This window comes from Phaenicophaeus curvirostris, chromosome 1, assembly GCF_032191515.1.
Source record: "Phaenicophaeus curvirostris isolate KB17595 chromosome 1, BPBGC_Pcur_1.0, whole genome shotgun sequence".
Lineage (NCBI taxonomy): Eukaryota > Metazoa > Chordata > Aves > Cuculiformes > Cuculidae > Phaenicophaeus > Phaenicophaeus curvirostris.
The window spans coordinates 83,935,734-83,947,312 of NC_091392.1; the positions used below are offsets into that span (position 1 = coordinate 83,935,734).

Consider the following 11,579-nt stretch of genomic DNA (forward strand, 5'->3'; position numbering starts at 1 on the left):
TGGATCCCTTCATAAAGCTTCCCTTGCTTACAGGCCAAACTCAAGTTGCCCATCAGCCTTCATGCTTCTTTCTGATAATCTTTGACCTATCTTTTCTTTGAGGGAGTTAATCAGAACAACCTTATTTGCTCCCTGGGTTTCCAATGTAAAGCAAACCCATAACATCCTTTCCTTCAATGCATAAATGCACTGATTCTTGCAGAGGCCAGAATGACTTCCTTTTCGTGTTCTCTTGCCGTGCTGTTTTTCTAAAAACCCTTGTTCTGTTCTCTTAGTGTCTGGAGATTATGCCAAGTATATGAGATTTTTGTTCATAGCCTTTAAGTGTGTACTTAGAAGCTGCAGGCCCTCTTTTCTCTTGTGCTCACAAGACACCTTTAAATACTGCACATTGCCTTGCAGTTCTTTATGCTTACAAACACAGCCATCCGTTTGGTGTCCTCCTGGTCCCTGTGGTTTCCCTCTGTCCCATCACCAACAGCACTACTAATGCCCTTTTCATTTCTTGATGTAGCACATCAATGCTTAGATTTTAAACTTGTAGCAAGAGCCTGGTAACCCTTTCCTCAACTACCTTCTTAGTTTGACCTTGGTCTGCGCAAACAAGCCTTGTACCTTTCTGGCCAGGTTCTCTAAGCACTCAGCTGCTTGCTTTCTAGAGTTTAGTTCTTTTAAATGTATTGCTTTCCTTATTTTCTGAAGTAGTGGTTTTCCCATTTACTAGCTTCTCTACACACTCATACATTGTACTTACATGCATTTCCTTGATTACCTTAATCCTTACAGAAAAATGCAATTCTGGTATCTGTCAAATTGTGACTATCACACTTTTAAGGCAAGTTTTCAGCTGATCACAGAGGGTGCCTGCCTCTATGTCCTTGTGCTCCCTGCTTTCTCAACCATCATGTGCCTGGCTTTCCTCCTCCCAGTGGTGGGGAAGGGAGATGGCCCACCCCTCCCTCTCTTCCAGTACTTTTTTTCCATTTCCCCAGTCCCACTACATTCTAATCTTTCTCGGGGGTTCTCAGACCCACCAAATTCATCTGGTTTTACAGTTGGAGCCCTCAAAATTCCATGTCCATACATTTCCTAGACTGTCCCTTTTCTCTGCTAGCATGACCTCCAATGCTCTTAACCCTCAATCAACTTGCAAATGCCTGCCACAACTGTGGTCCCACAGATGCTGGGGCCCTTTATACCACATCTTTTTGGGTTGGTCCATGTCCCAGCAGAGCTCACCTGTCTTTCCTTGTGTTCTAGTAGTACCAAACAATTTCACAAATCCTTCGCTATGTTTTTTTGCACTCCTAAACACTTCCTCCTCTGTAATCTCCCCATCGTGTAAATCTTCCTTTTTCTAATTCTCATTCTTCTCCTTAACCACCTGGAACTGCCCACTTCTGAGCTGCTTACTCTTGCAAAACAAACCGCTCTAATATTCAACTTGTCTGTAAAATTATTATTACTATCCTGTGCTTCCATTCCTCCTTCAAGCACTTATATTCCTAGTTCTTTGCCTTCCCCCATATAATAGGAGCTCTTGGTCCAAAAAGACGCTTTTCTTCAGCCTCCTATAGCCTACAGTTGCTCCTTGCATGTTTTTTATGTCCTCCAAATAAGTGTGCTATGCCTCTAACATACCTGTCTATGACAACTGATTCATTTACATCCCCTCATTTTTTCCTCTTGTACAAATTCATCCCAACTCAGACCTTGAATTCATCTTTTGCTGACCTACAAATCCTTCTAAATACACACTTTCTTCCCTTTTTCATTTCACGTTCTCAGTGCAACATGTCTGCATTCTCACACAAGCACTGTTGGACTTCCCTCTTGTTTTCTGCCAGGTCAAGCTGACTACGCATCTGTTGGGCTGATAATTTGTGGTCTTGTCAACCTACAAGAACTGTAGGGATGTTCCTGTTGCCCAATTTCTGCCAAGATAACAATTTTTGCACTGCTCCTCAGAACAGGGAGATCTAATCTATTTACCAACTTGTACAATAGCTTCATGTTTGCACAGGATTTTAACTCTGGATTGGGTAATTAATGAGGTTGTTACTCTGAGTTCATCAGTCAAAGCCCATTTTTTTGCATCAACACTTTTACAGAAGAAAAATAGTTTGGTGCAAGCTTCCCAGGAATTTCTAGAGGATACATCACCATCTTCTACAGCTGTATTTCTTTATAACATTAAAGAGAATTTAATGTTTCTAGTAGTTATGCCTCTGATCAATCCTCCTTTAATGACACACTTAAGTATGTATAATGCAGTGGGTCATGTCACTTTTATGGTTATAATGATACTGTGTGATGGGAATGATTGTGTCTTAATCTCCAGATACTCCAAAAAGACATATGGATCGTTATACATTTATGATATACAGAGACAGTTTTAAACATTGCACCTGCTCTTTCTCCTTCCTTTGGAGGTGGTCTTGTGAAGTAAACTGCTTGGTCTGTCCAGTGTCAGGTTTTTCCTCATTCATGGGCTAGAAACTTAGTGAAGGTGGCAGTCTGTAGTACTGAGTTCATGACCAAGAACTGGGCTATGGCTGCAGCATCCAAACTCCTCTATTTGCCTTGTTTTAACTGTGACCAAAGTTACTTTTTTGTTTTATCCTCTACACTTTTAACTTTGCCTCTGGGGCAGTGCTTTTACATTCATTATTCATTTTACAGTCCCTTCATTATGGCAGCGTTGAGATTTCATTCTTTCATTACTCTCTTTTACTTTTGGTAGTTATAAAAATAAACAAAGAAGCTGCATATTTCTTGTTAATGTTTGTAGAAGTCCTGATTTTTTCCGTTGCCTCCCAGAGGGACTGCATGTTCCTACACCTCTAAGTGCCTGTGGTTGCAGGCCTTTCTCCTGCCAGGCTGTTCCCCTTGCTGAAAAAGGACCCCCCCCACCCCACCCCGACTTGCTTACTTCTATTCCCAGCCGTGAGACATTATCTTTCCTTTCAAATAAGGGGTATCAGCCCAAAACTGGGGTGAAGTTTGAAAAACCATGGATATTCGTGTAATAAAAGAATATAATGCTCATGTCTGTGAGGAGATAATCAGCCTCTGCTGGAAAGTGAAAAGTGCATTTAGGTAATCAAGGCAAGAGCAGTGCTACAAGCATGTGTTTAACATCTTCAAGGGAAGAATTAGGCAGTTAATGTACTGCAGTAAAATCCTCCAGCTTCCCAAAGGCAGTGCATCAACCTTAATTTTTAAGATATCTGAAGTTTTTCTTTTGTTATGATTGACTAGATTTTAAATTCAAATGAGGCTGCTTGCAATATGATTGGGTACATGGTACCACAGGTCTTTGCCTGAAGTATATGCTTAAATTCTGTTACCTGTGTTCATGTCCGGTGATGTGGATAATCCTGTTTGTTAAGGACATCACCCTTGTTCTCTTGATATTGTATAAATTGCTTTTTAAATACCATTGCAGTAGAAGTCTGTATTTGTAAAACACAGTATGGCAAGCTGCTGCAAGAATTAATATGTATGCTCTTATGTGGAGATCTCCAAATTAGTTCCTTGGAAGAGGACCATCTTTGTCCTGGCCTTGATTGCCTGTGCGTTCTATTCTAATCGGCTAAGGTTGTCCCTGAAAGAATCTTAGATTAAAGCTTGCAGAACTTCTCTGTTTCAGGATCCTCAGCAGAGCCTCTGTGGGTGAACCAGAGAAGGGACGAGTGGAGCAGACACACTGTGTGACCTGTGCTATTCTGACCCTCTTTTGCAGGATCTCACAGCACCAGAGATACTGTTTGGGGTGCTTTTGAGGGTGTGCATGGCCACTTTATTACTGTAGCTCCTATGTAGAGATCAGTTTATCCCAAACACTCTGGCAAATGCTCAAATGGCTGAACATACACATGTATGGTGTACCACAAGGAAGGAGACTGCTGTACAGCCAAGATCTACCACCATGCAGCCAGCTTAAAAAGAGACCTTCTTCAGACAGGGGTGTTTTGTCCCGAGCTGAGAGCAGCAGCAAGTGTTACCCACCTCCCCCGCGTGTTGTATATAATATAAATTGAGATTATGGCAGTGGCTGTTATCTCTCAGCACTACACAAGTAGTATCTCCTTAGAGGGGGGAGAGGAGGGGTGGCTTAGTCTTTGAATTGCAGTTGGACATTAGGAACTAGGAGAAAGCAACAAGTTTCCAGCCTTAGGGAAAGCTTAAGAAATCTTAGGCTGTTGAAGGTCTTGTACCCCAGCTGAGAAGCCATTCCTGCCCCTTGTCATATCAGAGAAGAGGCCAGTCATCCCTGCCAAACATCTTTAATTAATTATAAATGAGAACTGTGGCAGTATCTTTGTTATAGAGAAAAGAATGCATGTGTAGGTGAGCACATGCAAAGAGACATCTCCATCATACAAGTGCAAGACAAATTCTCATCCCTGGTGATCTCTAGAGCAGCAGTATTTTGAAACCAACGAATTCACGAACGGTAGTAAAAGCAATAAGCCCAAGCCAACGACTCTGCAGTCTTCTGCTATCGTCCAGGCAGAGCACCCCAGAAAGAAGGAAATTCAGGTCCCACAGACAAAGTGTGCAGCTTCTGCTCCAATTGCCACCCATCCAAACTGTGGAGTAAGCCACTGCCTCACTCGTGTCCCACTTCACCATCCTTGCTTGGCCCACGTGGTTCCAGGCTGTTGTAAGATGGCAGCGTGGTCACTACAGCCTCAACAGTGAAGCGGTGTGGAGCACCGAGGGCTGGCACCTCATCTTGGGAAGCAGCATTATCGTGATTGTTTGGAGGGGGTCCTGCTGGGGAGAGCTGCTTCCCCTGGGAACGGAACCAGCGGAAGGCCAAGATAAAGGTAATGGCGATGAAATCCAGGACCAGCTCTGCAAGCTCCATCACAGACAGGACAGAGGATCCAAACCAGAGACTCCACTGGTTCCCAAGCTGGGACAGCAGAGTCACTACCTGCAAGAGATGGCGAAAGGGCAAGTGAGGACAGCCCTTGTTCTATCCTTTTGCCTCCCTGACTGCTCCCACTACTATCATAGAATCACTAGGTTGGAAAGGACCCACTGGATCATCGAGTCCAACCATTCCCATCAATCACTAAACCATGCCCTTCAGCACCTCATCCACCCATCCTTTAAACACCTTCAGGGAAAGTGACTCGACCACCTCCCTGGGTAGCCTGTGCCCAACGACCCTTTCCGTGAAATGTTTTTTCCTGATGTCAAGCCTGTACCGCTGTGGGGTTCCTCCCACCTTGCCCCAGGAAGAGACTCAATACCAGTAATGCTGCTGCAATGACACCTGCCAGTATAGAGGGACACTGGGTGGGGCAGAAGACATGGCAGTAGTGTGCCTACCGTGAAGGCTGGAGACTCCCCATTGGTCTTGTAGTTCCACTGCTCAAAAAAGATATTCACTTTGGCAACTCCGTTCCTGTAAATGAAATACGGGACTCAGTAACCCCAAATCCGCAATCCCTGCATTTCTTCACCAAGGTTAATTGTCTTCTTTGTTCCCTTCTGCCCCCCATCCTCTTCCCACATACACCACACAGAGGCTTTTCCTAATCTCCCCAATTCCCTCATTCTTCACTGAATGCAATCTTTGGTACTTATAGCACTTATACTTTGGTACTTATAGCACTTAGAATCATAGAATGGTTTGAGTTGGAAGGGACCTTTAAAAGCCATCTAGTCCAGCCATCCAGGAATGAGCAGGGACATCTTTCAATTTGATCATGAATGTTTCCAGTGATGGGGCATCTGCAACATCTCTAGGCAACAAAACCCAATGTTTGTGGCATCTTGCATCAGCTATCTACAAGCTCCTGCATGGCTCTCCTTCCCACTCCTCCAAACACATAAAGACACACAGATTCTCACTCTCACTTTTTTTCTCTCTCTCACACTCTCTTCTGCTTTGGATGCAGCCTCTGTTTAGGGAGTCTCACCTTTTTGATGTGATATTGTATTTGTTCTGTTGTGAAAGCATGTAAAAAACCCAGTCCTGAAATGAAAGTGCAATAAATAGCATTACATGATCACAGTCACTCCTGTAGATTGAGTACCAATTGAGGAAGGACTCAGCTGGAATTCAGAGCAGTGCTGGGGGACCAGGACACCCTCATTTTACCTCTGACATAGCAGAAGGCCAGTGGGAGTATCCAGCTGACAGCCGGTATTCTGTCATTCTGGAAGACAAGAGGCTGTGTTAGCTGTTGAAGCTGTAGGAGCCACAAGGCCAGGTCTCTCAAGCCCCAGAAAACTTTCTTCCATGCTGAAGTTCTGTCTACTTCCCCCTGAGCTTCGGCACAGTCCTCAGGTGCTCACCCCAAATTGACGCTGATGCTCCCCAGCCATTTTGGGGTTTTGATGGGAGAAATACATTCAGCTCAGCTACTGACAAGAGTTCTTATCCTGGTGAACAAATGCTTTCAAACACCTCTAGGAATAAAGAGTTCCCAGTCTGTCTGACCAGTGATCAAACTTACTTGCAAGGTTTCCGACATTTGTGGAAGCAGCCCAGCACATCAGCTTTGAATTCAGCCAGGAGTTTGTAATAGCAGTAGCCTGAGCAGCAGAGAAAGTAAATCCAGGTAAGCTCACAGTGTCTGTATACAAAAGGTGATGTGCAACAGTGAGGGGAATCCAAAGGTTTCCTTCCGCAATCTCAGAGGGACTGACCATCCAAGACAAGAGTGTCTTTTGGATGTCCTACATCAGAAAGCTCATTGAAGACAATGAGGAGATGTACTAGGACATGAGGGGGACTGAATAGGTTCAGGTAGGCATAAGCTTTACTATTCCTCCTGTTTCCTTACCCCAGGCCACGTGCTTTGTGTAATCACAGTACTCTGCTCCAGCAGGTAAGGGATAGAAGTAATATGCACAGCCACAGCGATCTACCATGTTGAGCTGAAAGCAGGAGCGAATGCAGACCTGGAGTCATATGAGGTGGAAAAAGTTGAACAAGGTAACCAAAGCCACTGTAGCCTCTTAACACGTTGTAACATTACCACTGCCCACAGACAATGGAAAAGGAAGGGAAACAAGCTGGCACAGGACCAATGATAATGAGTTACCTGTTCAGTATAGCGAGATGAGTACAGATTTTGCACTGGCACATCACTGCCATCCTCTGTGCAATCACTGTAACTGCCCCCAAGGCGCACAGTCATCTCCTAGAATACCAAACAGTCACTACACAGAATAACTTGTACTTTTCTGTCCTCTCTCTACACTTTCATGCCGCCCCCTGCTTGTCCTTAAGTATCTGCTCTTTATGCTTACCTCTGGATGCCAGCTCTCCCTGCTTTCATCCATTTCATTGTTCACTGATAGACTGCAGCCAAATGTTTCTTGTCTAGTCCAATAAGCTTCTCTTCTTCCCCTTCCTTCACTCCATGTGATTAATCCCCTCCCTTAAACACACACTGGGTTCATGGCAATCCACCTGTATCTATGCACCAAGTTGTCCACCCCCATACCGTCACATCCATAGCTCTTAGCCCTACCGCTTCCTCACCTTTCTCATGCTGATGGAGGTCTCAATACCCGGACGCACATTGAAACCCCCATCGTCCATGAAGGCTGGCTCATTCTGATCATGGACCATGACCCTGGCTCCTGTCACCGTGGACAACAGAGGGATGAAATCATTCTGTTCGGTGCGCACCACCAGAGAGAGACCTGAGGAAACGTCAGACAGCAAAAGAAGGTCATGGCTGGTCATCCATGGCAGGGAGGTTTGAACGGCATGATCTTTAAGGTCCCTTCCAACCCAAACCATTCTAGGAGTCTGTGATCATGCAGGAGAGGAGAAAGAGCAGAATGGTATAAGTGGGTCACTAAGAGACAAAGGAAGAGAAACATCAACTAGAGCTGCATGAAAGCTGGGTAGCAATGGAGGGTGGCTGGAGGGAGGCCAGAGACAAACCTGGAGGCTCCAGGAGAGGGCAGAGAACACCGGATTTCTTCACCGCAGCTTAGGAAAAGCAGAGCTGGGAATGGAGAGAGATTTCGTGGGGAGACTCAGAGCTGGATGGAAGAAAAGCCTGAAGACTGGGCCTAGAGAGGTTTCAGGAGGTTTAGAAACACAAACAGGTCAGTTGCTGGAAACAGAAAAGTGGAGAAGGAGCAGGTTGAGACCAGGCTTTCGGGACCACAGCACTGGAGCTCAGCTGTGGACTTCAGGAAGAGCCAGCACAGGTCCAGAGGGAGCAAGAAACATAATGTTCAGGCACTGAGGGAAGAGAGAGAGGCAGTGGAGCAGCAGTGAGAGACAGCCATGCCCATGAGGCAGGCATCTCCACATGGGGGAGAACAGAGCTTGGGCAAGACAGGGCAGGGCTGCAATCTGCCACCACCAGTGTTAAAGCACAGCAGGATGCTCGTAACTCCTGGAGAAAAAAGAGCTGAGCTGTTCTCCTTACTCACCAAAAAGTGCCTCTCACCCACCATTATTGATCCCAGGCAGCGAGGATGTCCACAGGCTGCTGCTGTTGTCATTAAAGGTATAGCAGTTCCCATACAAGGGATGGTGGAAGTGTGTGTAATTCCTGAAATGGAACCAGAAAATTTCAGAGTGAGAAGGGCTGAGAGACCAACGGGATGGGCTTTCTGAAAGGAAGAGCTATGTTTTCCACCTGCAGGGAGAGGGGCTTACAGCAGATGGGCAGTATTTGTTATGTAAACTCAGCCCAACCAGGGAAAAGCAGTCAAAACCCGCTGTAAAAAATACCCTGGAGCTAGACAGGTTTTCACAGCAGGTATTTCATACTGCTAACTCTTGAGAGCCCAAAAAGGTTCTAGCAGTACTTGCAATTACTGTATTATATTCCTATGTCGACAAAGCACTTAACTCTTCTTACTGCTTTTCCTCCCTTAACAGTGGGTTTGATTTCACTTCCTCTTTGGAGTTTTTTGACTATAATGACAGGAGAAAAGTGGGATACAGTTTTTACTGTGTTTTTCAAACAGCTCTCTCTTTTCCTTCTCCTGTGTATGAGCTGATATGCACCGCTTCACCACTGTACAGAGCAGAATAAAGACACTTCTCCACTGCACATGTACCCGCTCTAGGGTTTGTACCAGTGTAACTATTCCAGCTGCGTGAAACCCAGGAAAAGGAGAAACCAACCTCTGAGGTCCATAGTTTGAGGTGACAGAAACCACGACCCTGGTGAACACAACCCACAGGGAAGACTCATGAGACGTCATCTGAGACAATCTGAACAAGGAACCATCCCACCTTGGGAAAGAGGCTCTTTAAGGCAGGTTTCTATCCCCCTTGGACACAGGCATGAAATAAGGGTTTTATCAGGAAGGCTTGGTGGGATGTTCCCACCACTTACGCCTTGTCGCATGTTGCTTCATTGAAGCGGCAAGCATAGATGAAATTCTCAAAGTCAGACTCATCCAGGGCTTTTGCATCAGGCACCTGTGCCAGGATATTGATATAATGAAAGCTGTACCATTCCCGCACGGCATCCACCCCTGAGGAGTACGCCTGATGGAAACAATCCTTGTTGTTTTCACTGCACTGTTAAGAAGAGAAAGAGAAAACCAGCCATGTCAAGGAAGTCTTGTCCGGGAGGCAAGGCTGTGGCTGGAGATTAGCTGTGTTCCCTCAGCATGAGGAAACGATGAAGCCGAGGGAATGGAGGAGCTAAAAAGCTCCTGCGCCTGATCAAAAGGTGATCAGCAGGATGGGGGAAAAGCAGGGGAGCTCCTCAGTGGGAGGGAAACACCAGGTGAAGGAGCACAGCTGAGTAAAACCCAGGAGGCAGCAAGTCAGTGAGGAGCGCAGGGTGACCTACAGCATGGAAATTCTAGTGCTATAAACCCAGAAGCTTTAAATTCTTGCAAGGGTAAGTCTTCCTTCAGGGTGTATCCAGAAAAACGTTTGTTATTGGGGGGGGTGTGGGGGGTGTGTGTGTGTGAAACTCCAGTTAATTGGCAAGTGATTAGCTTCAGTCTTTCAGTGCCTTTTTAAATGCAAAAGCAGATACCCTCTGGCAAAAAAGCTGCTACCTAAGAGCAAATGCGACCATGACCACATTTCACACTGCCCAGAGCCATCCAGTACTTTCCCCTTTGCTATTATCCAGCAACACTGCGGCTGATGTTAATAAACGGCTCTCTAAGACAACTGCAAGGCTGATGTAGCCTTTAGGAAGGACAAGGTTTCCCTGCCCTACCTAGAAAAAGATAGGCACTGACATGGACGAGTCTCCTGGACAGGGACAGGACTTGGGGAGCAAGACTGCATTGAGCAAAGGATTCAGCTCTATCATTAACAAAAGCCACTGCAGCTTAATCAGACTTTTATATAGGGACGGGCATGGCCATTAACGAGAGATGCGTAGGCAGGGACTGGAGTGGGTAGGACACAGGTTATGTCGGGATCTCACCAGAACAAAGCCAATTTTCCAGTCGTTCTTATCCACCGAGGGGCTGTTCTCTGGCAAGTTGACCAAGTTGTCTCGCTTCTGCCTTCGCAGCGGATGGCGCTGGACTTGATGAAGCAGGCTCCTTGAGCTACGCTTTCCCGTGGACTGCGTGGACCAGTCGCTTCGTGCCAGAGACATGTTGTAGTCATAAAGGTCTAGCAGTGTCTGATGGGTGATTTGGTCCAGCTCGTCCAGCTTTTTCCGGATGGCGCTGTACCTGTACGGGACAGGGCGGGAAGAGAGAGAAGCTTGCGGGTTTAGGGCCGGATTCACATGAACAGCTCTGAATAAGCCATGTGGCAAAGCCTGCTGGGGTGATTCCGGACATTCCTGCCACCAGCTGCAGATACAACCCCTCGCTGGAGGCTACCATCTTTGTAGGAAAGAAGTAAACGCATCTGCTTTTGCCCTGTGGTTGTTTGAAGTGCAGCCTGCTCACACACACCGAGTAGAGCTGCCTAAAACCAGACCTTTCTGTTTTTACCTGTATAGATTACCTGTATTTCTTACCTGTATGGATTGAGGGTGCACAGCGTCACGGCTGGGAAAGTCAGCCTGTCCGAGCTGAGGTTGAGGTTGAGGTTGACGGGGTAGCTGAAGTACTCCCTGTAGAGGATCCCAAACTGCCAGTACATTAAGCCAAAGGTGAGAAAGAAGAGAACGGACCAGAAGGCCGTCTTCATTTTATTCTTTTTGGAGCACACCAGGCGGATCGCCCCATGGATGGTCGTGTTGCTGCAGAAGAACTGGAACAGCTCCTGGTAGGAACCGTAGAATTCGATGAGACCCTCCTGCTCCTCTTCCTTCTGCTGCTGCTCCTCTTCTTGCTTCCATTGCCTCGTTTTCTCCTCTTCTGGCATCTTGCCTGCCTTCACGGACCCAAACTGCAACACAAACTCAGGAATTAGGGGGGCAACCCTGCAAACCCCCAGCTCTGCATCGCTGCCTATCCCTAAGCCTCGGTGCTTTCCCTCCCAGTCTTCCCTGATCCGCTTGCATCCACTCAGACCTCCTCCCTCCTCCAGGTTCCGGGCCGGGGCGGGGGGGGGGGGGGCAGATCCCTCCCCTCCAGGTTCCAGCGGGGGCAGATCCCTCTCCTTCAGATTCCAGAGGGCCAGATCCCTCTCCTCCAGGCTCCAG

The 11,579-nt window shown here is 46.6% G+C and overlaps 1 protein-coding gene across 1 annotated transcript; it reads right to left on the reverse strand.

Moving 5' to 3' along the window:
* Positions 1-4,376: 4,376 nt before the first annotated feature.
* On the reverse strand, positions 4,377-11,359 carry SCNN1A (sodium channel epithelial 1 subunit alpha). The gene is made up of 12 exons (XM_069866334.1): positions 10,950-11,359; positions 10,401-10,656; positions 9,342-9,529; positions 8,446-8,546; positions 7,514-7,677; positions 7,071-7,169; positions 6,810-6,927; positions 6,480-6,558; positions 6,122-6,179; positions 5,940-5,995; positions 5,347-5,422; positions 4,377-4,945 (listed from the first exon to the last, which is right to left on the reverse strand). The coding sequence occupies exons 1-12, from the start codon at positions 11,297-11,299 to the stop codon at positions 4,616-4,618; spliced, it is 1,875 nt and encodes a 624-aa protein (XP_069722435.1). The 5' UTR covers positions 11,300-11,359; the 3' UTR covers positions 4,377-4,615.
* Between the last annotated feature and the right edge of the window lie 220 nt (positions 11,360-11,579).

Excerpts from the sequence above, each read along its gene's own strand:
- SCNN1A (XM_069866334.1), bottom strand. The coding sequence starts at position 11,299 with ATGCCAGAAGAGGAGAAAACGAGGCAATGGAAGCAAGAAGAGGAGCAG. Across the intron at positions 6,559-6,809 it reads CACAAAGCACGTGGCCTGGG|GCTACTGCTATTACAAACTC; the intron begins GTAAGGAAACAG and ends TCTGCTGCTCAG. Across the intron at positions 5,423-5,939 it reads TACAATATCACATCAAAAAG|GAACGGAGTTGCCAAAGTGA; the intron begins GTGAGACTCCCT and ends TTTCATTTACAG.